Here is a 17,087-nt window from a genome sequence, read left to right on the forward strand (position 1 = left end):
TGAAAATTGGATTTGAAGCCCAATACAGTCACATTTCTGGGTGGCTCAGTCAGTTAAGCATCAGACTCTTGATTTCAGCTCAGGTCATGATCTCAGGGTCTTGGGATCAAGCCCTGCATCCAGCTCCACACTCAGTGGGGAATCTGCTTGAGGATTGTCTCTCTCCTTCTCCCTTTGCCTCTCCCCCAGCTCGTGTGCTCTCTCTCTCTCAAATAAATAAATACAAATAAATAATACAAATAAATACAAAAAGATCGACAGATAGCAGCTTAGACACAGCCAAAAATAGTGAACTGGAAGAAAGGTCTGAAGCAATTGCATTCAGAGCTAGGTGGAAAATATGGGTGAGAACATAAGAGATGTGGAAGACTGAGGAGGTCAAATGTATCCTTAATTGAAATTCCTGGAGGTAACAGAGGCCATGGGGTAGGTGCAATATTAGAGAAGGTGATGGCTGAAAATGTTTCTGAAGCACGTGCAAAAAAATCAGTCTTTAGATTTAGGAACCCGAATGAATCCCAAACAACACAAAAAATTAAATCCCCACCTGGACACAACATAGAAAACCTCAGAGTACACATAATGAAATATCATAAAAGCAGCTGCCGAGAAAACATTACCTACAAGGTAACAGCAATTAGACTGATGATTGTTTGCCAATGGCAATATTAAAAGGCAGATGAGGTGCGCCTGGGTGGCTCAGATGGTTAAGCGTCTGCCTTCGGCTCAGGTCATGATCCCACGGTCCTGGGATCGAGCCCTGCATCGGGCTCCCTGCTCCGCAGGAAGCCTGCTTCTCCCTCTCCCACTCCCCCTGCTTGTGTTCCCTCTCTCGCTGTGTCTCTCTCTGTCAAATAAATAAATTTTAAAAGTCTTAAAAAAAAAGCAGATAAATATTAGTGTTAAATTAGAACTCTTTTCAACAACTACCTCTCAACACATTATCTTAAAGAAAGAGGGCCAAATAGTTTTTTTTTTTTTAATTCAGGGAAGCTATATGATTATCTTTAATGCTGAGAAGACAGAAATTCAACGCCTTCTGCTTACTTGAAAATGAAAACCGAATAAACCAGGAATAAATTATAAACTCTCTAAGCATAGGGACCCTGTTCATCACATAATCATATACGTAGAAGGCACTCAATAAAGATCTGCGTGAATGGCCTTTCTTTGACCTGAGAGTGGCTATTTACCAGCAACCAGCAGGTATCATCGATGATAGTAAAATGTTACAGGCATTCCTATTAAAGTATAGAGCAAAATATGAGTGCCCAGTATTGCCACTGTTGTCTACTGTACCTGAAATTCTGCTTGAGAGAACGAAATGATGACTATGAGAAGGAAGACATTACTAATTTTTAAATCAATGGCATCTCTTATTCATACAACAGAAATTAATCACCTGGAAAGCTATGAGAAGTCATATATAGAGATTTGACCTAGAAGAAATATGGCATATTTCCTATCCAGGAGCTTGAACAGCATCCTTCCTCAGGTTTTTGTTCAAAATCAAAAATATATAATTGTATTCGTCCAATGGTATAAACCAACCAGAAACATGAAGAAGAATCAGGGTGGCTCCTGCCTTCAGTTTGAGTGGTAAACAGGGCAGCGTATTTTGGCTATAATGGGTATAAAGGAGCAACTTTTCAATTTTATCTGAGCATTATAGTGGGGGGGTGGGGCCGTGGGAAAGAGCCATAAAATGCCTCCTAGGTGAAGTGATCCTTAAATTGAGTCCAAATTCATGACTAAAAGGCCACGTTTTAAAGAAAAGATCCTTAATGTGAATTGTTATCCTCGAGTAGGTAATTCATGTGGCCATCTTTACATTTCACGACTAGAGTGAAAGATGTTGAAAGGGGAAAATCCGTCACTTGACAGATTGTGTTATAAGCCAAGATCAGGAGGTTTTTATTTTGGGGAGTTAATCATACCGAGTGCTTATATAGATGTAGCTTATAAAGAGATGTCTGAAGTCTGTTCAGTTCTAATCTGATTATCCTAATAGGTTTAGTGGGTACAGTAGTTGACAATGGCCTGCTATTAATTAACAAATAGTCTTTTTATTTTTAACTTGAACTTGAAGCTCTGATTAAACAATATGATTAATTAGGACACTTGAGACTTGGCCTGAAATTGATGACTTCGGAGCTCTAAAATCATTGTGTTTTTCCTAAGTGAATATGCACATAATTCTCTCTCTCTCTTTGGGGACATAGGGAACTGCCACTCTGTGTCATACTTGGTGGTTTCCTCAGGACCCTCCCACTTCTCATTTCCATGTAGTTTTTGTATCTTTCCTCCTCTTAGAAGCATTAATCTCCTGCCCACACCCTACAATTGCTTCGATAAAGTCCTTTTGGTCTTTTGAGGAAGCCTTGCCAATTCCACTTCAAACAAATTTATGATTAACTAAAACAATTCTTTCTTTTCTAGGATTGTAGAAATCTATAGTAGACGATTACAAGGTAAACTTTTAAACTTTTATTTACAGAAAAACTTTTTTTTTCTTAAGGAGAAAGTATTTTTTGTTGTTCTCATTACACATGTAATACATATGACTTACCAAAGTCAAAACCTCATAGGAATATAACCTAGAAAGGGAAAGTCTGCAGTGTTTCAAGCCTCCAGAAGAAATCATTGTTGTATTTGCACATTCCTTCATATTTTGTGCATCTACCAACATTTTAAAATCAATTTATTATATTTTTAAATGGGCTCATATTGTATGTAATGGGCTTCACTTTTTTCCCCTATTTTTTTTTTCACTTAACAAATCAAACATTTTTTTCCCACATGCATGTAACTGTCTTATTCATTTTGTACAAATCAAACATTTTTTCCCCACATGCATGTAACTATCTTATTCATTTTGCTGGCTGTTTAGCATTCCATTGTACGGCTGTGCTGGGGCTTGATTTAACCAATCCCTGCTCTAAGAGGTAGTTGAAAATTTTGTCAGTTTTCAAATAGATGCGATGCTGCCGTGAACACTTTAATATGTTTTCAAAGGCGAATTTTTTATTCAGCACAGGGACTGCATTGTTTAGGTTAGATTCTTGGTTTTCAGCTTTACATACAATTCAATAATTGGGTTTAGTGCTCTTGTTAATCCTGTCGCGAGCTATTTATTCATCTGCATGGAGGTGCTTGTCATCAGTTGGTCTTCCGCACGCCTAAGAGACAGTTGTCATTCTTACCCACTCCCTGCAGTGGTGCTGACCTGCAGACGAGGGAATTGAACAGCTGTCTCCTGTGGGCGGCAGACAAAGCAAACTGGTAAAAGCTGGTGTGTCTTGGTTCTGATGCCTCACAGAAGTCTGCTTTTTAAGATTCCAAATATTCTAAAGACAATGAATATTCTAAAGACCGCTGTGTCAGACTCTTCAACGGAGCTTCTTGTCACCCCCACAGTTCAAGAGCGGCTGACGAAACAAATTGCCGTAGCAATCACAGAAGCCTTGCAGCCTGCTGGAGTTGGGGTGGTGGTTGAAGCAACGTAAGTCCGTATTTGTCCTTAATGATGTCATCGTGGTACACGGAAATGGTGTTTAGTGCTGCTCTGTTTTTCCAGCACCAGGTGATGCCACATGATTGACACTGTCACGTGTTCTGTCTCTGACCTGAAGCTGTCTTTTTTTTTTTTTTTACCTCTTGCATTTACTGTGTGGCCGATACAGGAACCAGAGTACGGGAGACTGGTTTTGTTTTGTTTTCAATGGGGATGGTGGAGGTGTCGGGAGCCATCAGTCTAAGCGTGGTGATTTGTGCAACCAGTAGCATTTTATGTCTTCTCTTTTTTTTTTTTTTTAAAGATTTTATTTATTTATTTGAGACAGAGAGAATGAGAGACAGAGAGCATGAGGGGAGGAGGGTCAGAGGGAGAAGCAGACTCCCTGCCGAGTAGGGAGCCCGATGCGGGACTCGATCCCGGGACTCCAGGATCATGACCTGAGCCAAAGGCAGTCGCTTAACCAACTGAGCCACCCAGGCGCCCTTTATGTCTTCTCTTGATTTCTTCTTTGGCTCTTTGTTGCTCCAAGCAGACTTTTCCTAATATTTTGTCACACATTTTAAAAAATGGAGCTAAAACTGGGTATAAAGGGCACCTGGAGAAACTTCTTTAAGTTAGAATGAATGATGAGAATTGCACACATCTTGTCCATTCTTCTGACATGGCATGAGCTCTGTGCAGTGCAGGTTGTCCAGCTTCACCAGGTTGCTTACACGCACTGGGATCACCGTTCCCTAGATTCTGCCTGGTTACACCAGCATACTTCAGTATTTCTCCAAATACGTAAGCTAATATTGTGCTGTTTGGGTCCTACAGATGGAGCAAGTGAGAATTCTGAATTTCTTTTTATCCAGAAGTTGTTTTTATTTCTGTGGACCCCTTGTATTATTTTCACCTAGGAAGAAAATTCCCTTGTTTCCCCTTCTGCTAGATGCATCAAAGATTCAACCGCTGCTAAGAATAAGAGCTATATGACTAAGAAACATAAATAAAAGTTTTCGGTCACATTTGTCTAAGAAGTGATCTTTGGATCAGTTGGTAGCTGTGAACTCAGTATAATCAGATTTAATTTTTTGGCCTGCTTTTGACTTTAAAAACCAAACCAGCAACTGTCTATTTCTTTAAGCCACCTCTGTTGTCTTGTTTTGTAGACACATGTGTATGGTAATGCGAGGGGTACAGAAAATGAACAGCAAAACTGTGACCAGCACGATGTTGGGTGTGTTCCGGGAAGACCCAAAGACTCGGGAAGAGTTTCTAACTCTCATTAAGAGCTGAACTTCAGTGTGTGTCATGTGCTTTGAGGATCGTGTCACTAATAGCGTTGTTTGGTCTTAATTGTTTGTACATTCCATTTTCAATTGTTACAGATGTGAACTTTAATCCTTGTCACTAATGGTGTTTAATAATTATTTATAGCAAATCAAATAAAAATAATTAACAAAGGGGTGAGCCCTCTACTTTCTTCTTGCCACCTTTTAGTGGTAACTTTCAAGGAAACTGCCCATAGTGTAAGTTGCATGCACAAAACCACTGCCATTTGGATAACCTTGAGGGTGCTGGGAAGGAAGAAAAATACAAGTATTTTGTTCAAATACTATGGTAATTGGGTTCATAAGCATAGGAATGTTGGGAATGGGGGAAAACTATGGCCAATATACTATCCCCCCAAATGGTGTAGTGCTTAAAATAATTTTTGTACACTGTGCAGCATCGCTCTGCAAACTCAAAGTCCAACAGGTTTCACTTTAATCACATTTATTAAATTGCCAGGGCACTTTATTTTTTATATATTTATTTTTTGACTATCCAGTTGTAACGTTAGTCACCAAAGGCAGGTGGTGGAATATCTGTTTTTGATTTTGTGAGTTAAAAAGGCACATTTCCACTTTCTATTCTTTTTTTAAATTCAAGTACAGGGAATTAGTTCCTATTGTTTACAAGTATATTCTCATGTCAACACACAGGGATTTAGGCGTTTAACTCTCTGTGCCTTGATGAGAATATCACACCACTTAGAGTGTAGATATCTTGGCCTTTTTTTAAAAGCCATTATTCTATGAGACTTAAGTACTGACCCTGCAAATAACTAGTCCTCACTGTTTTACCTTTAGGAGTTTCTTGCAAGCTTACTTTGTGTATTCCTTGGAGATGCCTCAAAACTTTTTTTTTTTTTTATCTTAACAAATATTTTTCTAAGTATTTCCAGAAACTTTTGAGAATGTCCATCATTTTCAGGTCTGCAGAACCATAGCTTCTGTGAATAGGAAAGCATACAGAATGAACTATGGACTGCATTGTGAGTGATATCCAATGTTCAATGAAAGCTACATTATTGGTATCTGTGAAAATGTACTGTAATTTTCTGGAATTACTAGAAATTATTGGAAGCCCCCATACTGGTTCCTCTTGTGCTCCATATGGGTCTTGTCTTCAGCGTAACTATTTAAGTGGTATACAGGTCTTCTTGTCCAGGAAGCTGTTGCCTTATTAATGACTCAAAATTTCCTCCACTGGGGCAGTCTGGGCCAAATTAAAATAAACAAACAAAAAAACCCAACTTCCCTGCAAAAACAAAACCACAGTCATTCCGTGGAAAAGTCTCTTATTTAGTTGACATTGTGCTCTTCAAATTTATTCCATTACCTTAAGAAGAATTAACTACAGTGATTACTATAACCTTGAGAGTCCTGTCTCTGCCATTTTGATGTCATTTGCCTTATGATGGGACAAGATGGCGGAAGTGCTGTTTTTTTAAAAAAAAAATTCTTCCCTACTTGTATTTCCTATATTTTTCTATATTTGGAGTTTCTGAAGTACAATGGTAATTTATTTTGAGTTCCTTTTAAAATCTAATGTGATATAAACATTATCCTGCTTAATAGACATTTAGAAGTAGAATTAGACACTCATGTTTGGTATTTTAAAGTAAAAACAGATGTGACTTGGAGGACCAAAGAAATTGTTAGCTATAAATTCATCTTTCTGAATCAATTGTATTCCTTTTTAATGAGTCTCTGTTCTAACATTGCCTGGAAGTGTTCTTATAAAGGTCTAATGTATCTACAGGCTGTCGTCTTATTGGTAAATGCAAAGTAATAACCTTGTCTGTTTTACTGTAGTCGGTAGTACTTTAAAATTACCTTTTCATATCCATGGCCTCGAGTCCATTTTGGGGATTTTTAAGAATTTGATGCATTTAGGTATACTGTTCAATTAAATTGTTTGAATTTTATGTGTGTGTATATCTATTCCTGAAGTTGGTTCTATTGAAATTATTAAAGTGTTATAACTTAGTTTCTTGTGGAAGTAGTTTCTTTTTGAACCATTTTTATAACTATACCAATAAATTAGATTATTTTAATTGTATTCTCTTTACCAAAGATACCCATCATAAGGGTTTCCCTGAGTCATCAAGCTATTAGAATATAAATCCCAGTGGCAGTACAAATTAACCTGGGGTTCTCTGTCTTCCTTTGGTATTTGGTTTGGGTAATACTGTCCTCACCCTCTGGCTGGTAAGGGAAGAGAAGGTCTGGGGTAAGAGCGAGGAATCTGAGTGGCCCTGGTGTCCCTGTTGTCCTAAATCTAAGTCTGGGAAACTGCAGCCTTCTGAGAACTGGCACTGTTTCTGTGTGGGAGCTATTGGAGAAAGAAGAGCAGGCTGGGGCTGGGAGCCGGGCAATGCAAGGAGTGGAGGAGAGTTTCCTTCCTTCTTCTAGGGAAGAGCCTGCCCTGGACAAAACTTCCGAGTAAGTGTGAAGGTTTTGCTGCCTCTTTTTTGTCTGTGCCTGGTGACCTCATCATTCCCTCCTTTGGGGGTGTTCTTCTCCCTATTTTCTGCTCTGCCTAGGCAGAGGCCCCTGCCCTCACTGATGTCAGTGTGCCCAGGTGTTAGGGTCTGGAGTGGTGTGCTGCTCCTCGAAGGACTTTGTAGACTGTTGGGTAATGAATCTAGTCTCCCAAACTAGGAATGCTTATTGAACAAACATTCCTAAAACCACAACTCACAAGTGTCAGTAAAACAATGAGCTGCTCAACTAAGTGGAAGAGCAGTTGCAAACACCAAAGGTGTTGAGAATGTCATCAACACAGAACACTTAAATTCACACCGAAGGACCTGGGTCCTCTCGCTGATAGTGAGAAGAGGAAGTCTCAGTAGATGAGCTCAATGCCAATTATAAATACCAGATAGCCCCAACCCTCCAGAGGCATTTGCTTTAGTTTAGTCTTTATTATGGAAAAAAACATATACAACCGTAGACAGTACATAATTACATGACCCCCATGTACCCATCACCCGGCTTCAATAAGTTTCAACTCGTGACCATCTTTATTCCCCTGTACTTGCCATCCTCACTGGATTATTTCAAAGCAAATTCCAGACATTATTTCACCCATAAAATATTTCAGATTATCTATCTAAAAGGAAAGGAATCACATAAAAAACCCATTCACACAAAAATTTAATTATCACACAAAAAATTAATGCTTTGTAATATCAAATATCCAGTCAGCATTCAGTTTTTCCCTATTGCCTCATAAATTTATTCATCGCTTATTGGAATCAAGGTACAGATGAGATCCATACATTGCAATTGGTTGATCTGGGTTTTTTTTTTTTTGTGGTAAAAAAAAACCCTCATAATATAGGGGCTCCTGGGTGGCAGAGTCGGTTAAGCACCCAACTCTTGGTTTTGGCTTAGGTCATGATGTCAGGGTCATGAGATAGAGCCCCACAGTGGGCTCCACGCTCAGCAGGGAGTCTGCTTAAGATTTTCTCCCCACCTCCCCGCTCCTTCCCCCGCTGGTGTGCACTCTCTCTAAAATAAATAAATCTTAAAAAAAACCCACAAAATTTACTATCCTAACCATTTTTAAGTGTACAGTTTGTAGTAACTATAGGTATATTGTTGCATGACAGATCTCTAGAACTTTTTCATCTTGTAAAACTAAAACCTTATATCCATTGAACTCTTTTTCTCCCTCCCCCCAGCCCCTGGTAATCACCATTCTACTTTCTGTTTCTGAGTTTGACTACTTTAGAGTCCTCATATAAGTAGAATCATGCAGTATTTGTTTGTTTTTTTATGACTGGTTTAATTTCACTTAGCATAATGTTCTCAAGATTCATCCATGTTGTAGCATATGACATGATTTTCTTCCTTTTAAAGGTTGAATAATATTCCACTGTATGCATATAGTACATTTTAAAAAATTTATCCATCTATTGATGAGCATTTATATTGCTTCCACCTCTTGGCTATTGTGAATTATACTGCAATGAATATGGGAGTGCAAATTATCTCCTCGAAAACCTGTTTTCAATTCTTTTGTATATATACCCAGAAGTAGGATTACAGAATTTCTATATTCTCTCTATATGATAATTCCTTAAAACTTTTTGAGGAACCTCCATTCTGTTTTCCATAGTGGCTCTACCATTTTATATTCCCAACAACAGTGTACCAAGTGTTCCAATTTCTCCACATTTTTGCCAGAACTTGTTATTTTCCAACTTTTTTGGATTATGGCCATCCTAAGGGGCATGAAGTAATAGTTCATTGTGGTTTGGATTTGCATTTCCCTGATGACTCGTGATGTTGAGCATCTTTTCAAATGCATAGAGACCATTTGTATATCTTCTGAGGAGAAAGTCTATTCAAAGTCCTTTGCCCATTTTTTAATCAGGTTATTTTTTGTTGCTGAGTTGTGGGAGCTCTTTATAACCCCTTATCAAATAAATAAGTTGCAAAAATTTTCTCCATCTTATAGATTGCCTTTTCACTCTGTTGATTGTTTCTTTTGCTGCACAGAAGTTGTTAAGTTTGATGTAGTCCTGTTTGTCTATTTTTGCTTTTGTTGCCTATCCTTTGGTGTCATATCCAAGAAATCATTGTCCATTCCAATGTTGTGAAGATTTTCTTCTGTGCTTTTTTCTAGGAGTTTTATAGTTTTAGTTCTTACATTTAGATCTTTAATCCATTTTTAGTTAATTTTTGCATATGGTGTAAGGTAAGGGTCCAACTTCTTCCTTTTGCTTGTGGATGTCTGATTTTCCCAACACCATCTGCTAAAGAGATTCTCTTTCCCCATTGTGTAGTGTTGGCACCTTTATAAAAAATCATTTGATCATATACATGTAGATTTACTTCTGGGCTGTCTCTTCTGTTCCATTGGTCTATATGTCTTTATGCTAGAACTAAACTATTTTGATTTGTTGTAACTTTGTAATATGTTTTGAAAATGTGAGGCCTCCAGCTTTGTTTTCCTTTCTCAAAATTGTTTTGACTACTGGGGTCCTTTGGGATTCCACATGAATCTATTTCTGCAAAAAAGGCTGTTGGGATTTCATCGAATATAGATTGCTTTGGGTAGTATGAATAATAATATTAAGTCTTATAATCCATGAACATGAGATATTTTTCCATTTATTCATGTCTTTAATTTCTTTCATCACTGTTTTATAGTTTTCGCTGTACAAGTCTTTCCCTGTCTTGGTTACGTTTATTCCTAAGTATTTTGTTTTATTTTTTAACAGACTTTATATATTAGAACAGTTTTAGGTTCATAGTAAAATTGAGTGCAGAATACAGAGATTTCTCATATACCTCCTGCCCCACTCATGTGTAGACTCCCCAAATATCATCACCACCCACCCCCCACCAGAGTGGTGCATTTGTTACAATTGATGAAACTACATTGATGGACACATTGTAACCATCCAAAGTCCATAGTTTGTATTAGGTTGCACTCTTGGTGTTGTACCTTCTGTTGGTTTGGACAATATAATAATACAGTATAATTGTATCCACCATTACATTGTCAGACAGAGTAGTTATGCTGCCCTAAATATCTGTGCTCCATCTATTAATCATCTATTTTATTCTTTTTGATGTTATTTTATTGTAAATAGAATTTTCTTAATTTCTTCTTTGGATTGTTCATTGGTTGGTATGTTTCATAAGTCTGTTTAAAGTTGTAGATTCATCTCTTTTTCCCTTGCTTTCATACTTCCCTGACAATTTATTTGGTCATTTGTTTTTGGAGAAGCTCCATGTGTGCCCCACGAAATGTCAACAGCTGGGATGTCTGTGGCTGTCCTAATGAAGAGAAACTTCAACTGAGGAGAGGGAAGAGTTGCTCTCTTCTACAACATTCCTTCATGCCCTTAAACTCCTATTCCCGAGACAGCCCAGGTCAGCCTGCACTGCTCAACCTTCAACCTGGACACAGCTCTTTTTAGTTTTGTACCCTCCCAGGTAGGAAACAGAATTTATTCCTCTTTGGGGTGGGTCGGGCTGGGTGTCTTCCGCTTCTGGATAGGCTTCAGTTTTAAAACATCTACCACATGGTTTTCTTGGCTTCAGTGTGGTGGGTTCCTTGGCTGCCAAGATTTTGGTTAAGGTGGAAGGGTTATTATAGGACTGGAAACAGTGAATCCCCCAAGACTTGACATCACTTTGAGGGCTGATCCCTGGGGAATTCCGAGGTTTGGCTTGGACGGTAAGAGTGTTTGAGTGCCTGATTACAGTTACATTTGTATGGCCCTCTGAGTAGGGATACCAGGCAGGCTCTAGCTGACTGGGATGGAGAAGGAAGTGACACACCAGGTCTTGTGTTTAAGCACCTTCTTGTATTCTCTCCCTAACGGTGTAGCTGTGACTTGTTTACAAATCCTCTTGGGAGAACTGCTAGCAAATGCCTTACGCAGCCCTAATACACCCATCCACTTTTCCTCCTATTTCTACATTTTCCTGTTTGGTTTGAGCAGTGTGTCCACAACCCTGACCTTTTGAGAAATCCTTTAACTTCTGGAACTGATGTGCTGCCCAGAGAGACGTGGCTTGGCTGTTGGCCAGTACAGAGAAGGCTGTGTTGAGGGAGTCCTGTGATGAAATGCCTGGGCATGTATGGAAACTTCCTCTGAGGCCATCACACTTAGGCTTTGTTGATTTTCTCCTGACTTTAGGATGAGTGTTTTCTCCCTCTGTTTTTCTGGATTTTTTTCTTATTTGAAAATGTGCTGAATGACTAGACAAATGGGATAATTTTCTTTCTAATTTGTCTTTTTTGTGGGGTTTCCCATTATATGTGTGATGATACTAATCTTTATAGTCATATTCTATCTTGAATGGTAAATTTCTTTCTGGAGATTTTTCTCTTTGCAGGGCCGTTTCACTTCTAAAACCTAGGGATAAACTGAAAAGAGACAGAAAAGCCAGTAAATTAAAAATCAGTTTAAAACAACTAGCAGGGACCATAGGATTATTTCATATTGGTCATTTGGAAAGTCACGTTAACCAAGGACAACTAATCTCAGAGCAAAACTTCTCATTTCTCATTTCTGGGTTGAAAGTTGATTCTCCTGAAAGTTGGTTCACCTGTGAGCTAGGAGCATGTGAACTTGAAGTCCTTATTCAAATCTTATTTGACCTTGTCCTGCTTAGCAGTTGTCAAAATCACCTCATCATGAAGGGATAGGAGGAGAATGACTTATGTCAGTGCTTGAATATTTTGTTAATGGAATTTCTGTATAAACTTAATATTTAGAAAATAATTATAAAATAAAAAGGGTCTTGTGCATTTGAAGTATAGGTAGTTCAACAGTGAATTCTCATGGCCTTTTAAACTAGAACACTATAAAAAAAAATCAAGGTTGAACCCTGAGTCTTGAGAAATGATAATTTGTTTCCTGCCTTTTAGTTTTTTGGAAATGGAAGAGAAATTTTCCAGATCTAACACTGTGTGTGTATGTACACATGTGCATGCCTACCCAACGTTAAATTGGAAAAGTTGTTATGAGGCGCTTTTTTAAAAAATAGGGTATAGTAAACTTTCAATAGTACTTCCCACAGTATTATTTTCTCAACGGTTTTTTGAGTAAAGAACATTTCTATTTTATCAGGGAGCAAGTTTGGGCTCCAGGAGGTTTAAATAACTTGCATCACTGTCATTGGATTAAAGAGCAGAGGTTCCTATCTTGATTCTCCATCTGTTGGTCTTTCTATTAACCAGTGGGCCCAGGCCATTAGATTACTTTTAGCTCATCATTGCAGCTGGTTAATCTTTTCCAGCTGACCTCTGTAACTTTGAGCCCCTATTGTTTTGAACTGGAATCAGATTTTTGAAGATGTTTACAATTGACTTCACCCTTTGAACTTTTGAGTGCTCTGGGGGAGTAACTTTAAGATAGGGGTGTGAATTGGCTACCTGTATAGTTTCATCTGGTTGTAAGTCTTAAATGCTCACATTTTTAAAAAATTATTTTTTATACTGGTGATACATGTACTTAAAACAAAATTCAAATAGCACAAAATGATTTTAAGGAAAAGTTTACCTTTACTTCTGCCCTTGAGTAAGGCAGGCAACCATTACCACCAGGGATATTTTATGAAATGCTTTACTATTATTGCAGATTGAAAACCCTTCTTTCCTCCATGTAGGCTGTTTGTACTTCTAATGGTAAAATGGGTGGCTCTAAAGTGGTGAGTGGTTTCTGTAACTATCAGAATGTAAGATCCATTAAGATTATTATTTGTAGTGTTCTTCTTAGATCAACATTAGATGCTTTCTTGGAAAATTTTTTAGCAAAAACTTCTGCCAAATAATTTGTCCACTTTACAGAAATTTGACCATTTTAGCAAAGAAAAGTGCTTCTGATGAACTGAGTGTTTTAAAGCAGAGGCTCTTTAATTTTTTTTTCCACTTTTTACCATTTTTGAATAGCTAATGCATTCATTTGCACAATATTTAAAAAGCATGAAAGGATATACAGTGAAAAGTCTCTCTCTCCACAGCCACCCAGTTCCCCTCCCCCCAAATTACTGTTTTTTACTACTTTCTTAATTCCAAAAATATTTAAGGCACATATAAGCAAACTCTCTCACATAGAGAATTATTCCTATATTATATATAATATATATGTTTGCTTATTTGAATAAGGAATTCTTGACGATGTGTGCCCATCAGAACCACCTGGGGAACTGTTAGATCATACAATGTGCCTGTACCCTATGGAGACTTATTTGGTATTTGTATTTAAAAAACAATGCCCTTGGTTATTCTGGTTGGCTCCTCTGGTTGAGAACCACTAGGCTAAGATATACCTATTCAGACCCAGGGGGCACATCAGGAAGCCACTGGGCCCAAGCCCAGGTGATTTGGGCAGGAGAACAGCTGCATGGATCACTCTGTGAGCTGTGAGCAATTGGTTCCACCATCCACAGTTAAGGGCATCTGCAACCACTCAGCTGATAAGTCTAAAGGTAAATTGCCCCTTAAAAGGGACTGTCTCCAGATTAATATAATAAGTGCCGCAATTACCTGTGTATAAATAACTTAATTCTTTGGTCTGATTTTTCCAAATATATCTTACATTTTCCCTTCTGATTTTATAGTTGATCATGGTAGAAAACTTAGAAAATACAGTAAGGTATAAAGAAAAAGACTAGTTACCCATAATTACATAGTCCAGAGATAGCTGCTGTTAACATTTGTTTTATTTAACTTTTAACATTGTGTAAATAACGTAGGCACACTCCTGGAATATTTAAAGCAAATTCATCCCATTATTTCATTTCATCTGTATTTACTTCAATATGTCACACTAATGAACAAATGGCAAGGAAGCACTTAAAACACACACACACATACACACACATTACTAAATCCAACAAAAATCTACAATGATTACTTAGTATCATACCCATTCTGCACTGACCTTTTTCCAGATTATCTCAATTTTCTTTTTAGAGTTCATTATTAACACTTCGATACATACTCTTCCAGCCTTTGTCTCCTCCTTCTCCCCATGTAACTCTCTGTAATTCTTTGGGTACTGTAAAGTACACACAGCCTTTCCCTCTCTTGGTATCTTATCCTGGTACATCTTATAGCTTTGTGTAAATGGCCATGTGACATTCCATGGTAGAAATATAATGTACTGCTCATTTCTATATTGAAGGACTTTTAGGTTGTTTCCAGTTTTTTATTATTATAAATAATGCTATAGGAAACATTTTTATTTTGCAAGAATTAGGTTCTAGATAGGGATTTACTGGGATAAAAAGTCCCCCCCCCTTTCTCTCTTCCCCTCTCCTAAGTTAACAAAAATGGACGACCTCACTTGACTAGTCATGTTAACTCCCAACCCCTGCAATGTATAGATATCCTCTTATAGAACTGTCTTATAGCTAAAATTTTTATAACATACACGCTAATTTCTTTTTTTACCTAGGGACACCCTAGGTAAAAGGGTGATTTATCTTGGCAGGTTCACATTTTTTAAACAGACTGTTTTCTTGAGACACTTGTAGGTATACAGTCTATTGTAAGAAACATTACACAGAGATCCCTTCTATATTCTGCAATGGTTTCCCCCAATGCTAAATTTAACAAAACCATCATACAATATCACAACCAGGATATTGACATTGACACAATTTATTAATCTTATTCAGATTTTCCCCATTTTACTTGTACCTGTGAATGTGTGTATTAAGTTTTAGTAATAAACATGTGGTTTGGTGTATCCACCGCCACAGTCAAGATAACTCAGCAGTTCTAACATCACAAGGATCCATTGTATTGCTTTATTATAATCTCACATTCATCCTCTTCACATTAAAAAAAAAAAAGAACCTCTTGAGATCTGAGTTCTATGTTTTGATATTCCTGGGGTCTTTAGTCCTTTTTAATGACAGTATAAGAAACCACAGGTCATCTTGTTAAAATAATAATAAAAAAAATCACTAGGGCATTGTAAGGAAGACCTTGAATTATGTGTGGCTTTACACCAGCTAATAAATAGATGAGAATGATTTGTGATTAGTATATCAATTGTTTGTAAATGAAAGGGTGTGTTTTGAGGTTTTTTGAAAACTGTTCTCAGGAGGAACTTTAAGCATACACACACACACAGACTCTTGATAAACATTCCAAATTGCTTCCAGACAAGGTATTACCAACATTGAGTATTGTTTTTAAAATGTAATATGTTACTAAGTGAACAATATTTTCATTGTCCTACCTTTATGTTAAAGTCTTTTAATACATTTATTATCAAATTGGGTCTCAAAGAGTACTGCCAATATTCTCCTAGAGGATACGGGGCAGACGTTTCTTTCATTTCTCTGGTTGTCCAATAATTCAAAACATTATTTTCAGCAAAAATCAAATCACTAAGCTGCCAAATGCAATAAGCATTCAGACTTCTATATTTAACAAAGCTGGTACTAACTACTCTGCTCGTGTGGTTGAGGCAATCATATTTTGCTTAATGGGGTTTTCTGTCTAAGGGAAGACTGGAAGACTTTTGCTAAAATTATTTCTAAAAGGGATTTGATCTAAATCAAAGGATACTTACCTTTTCTGAGTACAGTTTAATGAAAATAATTTTATTTTCTTTGAGAGGAGGTAATCTCTGAGAGGAGGGTCCCTCGCAGTCTCTCTCTGAGAAATGATCATATTCTTTCTCCTTGTTACTGGTCAGGGTACTCCAAGTCATCATGGCATGCATCATGGCATGATATCTCCTTTCATGGGGTCAGAATTACTGGTCTACAGTGAATTGGTATGGACCTACCTTTATTATAATCCATTGTTTCTGCTAAAGTCAAACATTGCTGAACTTGGAATTGAGGAGATTATAAACAACACTGTATGGATGAACTTGGAATTGAGGGCATAATAAAGAACAGTGGTGGAGGGTAGATCATAAACAGGTGGCATTAGAAGGGACTGTCCTCAGGCAAATATAGCATGGGGAGGTGCTGCAATCTATGATAAATCATTCCCTAATTAGCCTGGAAAAATGAGTATATATGATGCATAGAAGATGCAATTTAACTTTAACCATGTAGTCATGCACAATTTAGGTCTAGAAATCATATATGGAGTATAAGCAAAAAAGATCAAATTCTGAAAGACCCTATAATATTTGTCATTGAAAACAGCAATAAATGCATATATTTTTTGCCCCAACAATTCTACTTTTGAGAATTTACCCTTTACATGTATTTGTGTATGTGTGAAAGTGATGTGTACATGTGAAAGTGACGTTTGTGTACAAGGTTATTCATTGCAGCATTGTTTGTAACAAGAAAGTTCTTGTTTATAAGTCAGCTCTAAATCCAAAGTATGTGAAATGATCATTTGAGGTTTCGGTTGTGATTTTTAGAGTCCTCCCACCTGGAGGTAGATCAGATTCTTATCTCTGTTCACTTTTATCTCCTGGTCTCACACTGAATAAAGTTCTGAGATTAGGCAGGGAACTAGGGTGGTACTTGTTGAGAAACTTTAAAGATGTTAGTTAGCATTTCATTCTAAGAATAGCACGTGGACCTGGAGTCATGGCCTTCTTGATTTGCTTTCAGTTTAAGAGGCTAGAACAGGGAGGTCTGGGGGTACTGGTTCTTTGATAAAATGTTCTGTAAGTGGACGAAGTGAGCAATGCTGACCTGTCCTCCTCACTCTTTTCTTCTTACTCTTTTCTTTTAGGATCGAAAGCAAAAAGCCCAAACTCTTTCTTTTTTTTTTTTAAAGATTTTATTTATTTATTCATGAGAGA

The 17,087-nt window shown here is 37.5% G+C and overlaps 1 protein-coding gene across 2 annotated transcripts in view; it reads left to right on the forward strand.

The window, feature by feature from the left end:
- The window catches only part of GCH1 (GTP cyclohydrolase 1), a 45,886-nt gene extending 40,594 nt beyond the window's left edge, over positions 1-5,292 (forward strand). Inside the window, exons 4-6 of one of the 2 annotated variants that reach the window (XM_021701425.1) lie at positions 2,440-2,471; positions 3,418-3,502; positions 4,669-5,292. In XM_021701425.1, the coding sequence (XP_021557100.1) occupies positions 2,440-2,471; positions 3,418-3,502; positions 4,669-4,795 (244 nt within the window). In that variant the 3' untranslated portion in view covers positions 4,796-5,292. The remainder of the gene's footprint in view (positions 1-2,439; positions 2,472-3,417; positions 3,503-4,668) is intronic. The other variant, XM_021701426.1, reaches the window with a different exon arrangement.
- The last annotated feature ends 11,795 nt before the right edge of the window (positions 5,293-17,087 follow it).

The sequence above is a fragment of the Neomonachus schauinslandi genome, chromosome 9 (assembly GCF_002201575.2).
Source record: "Neomonachus schauinslandi chromosome 9, ASM220157v2, whole genome shotgun sequence".
NCBI classification, from domain to species: domain Eukaryota; kingdom Metazoa; phylum Chordata; class Mammalia; order Carnivora; family Phocidae; genus Neomonachus; species Neomonachus schauinslandi.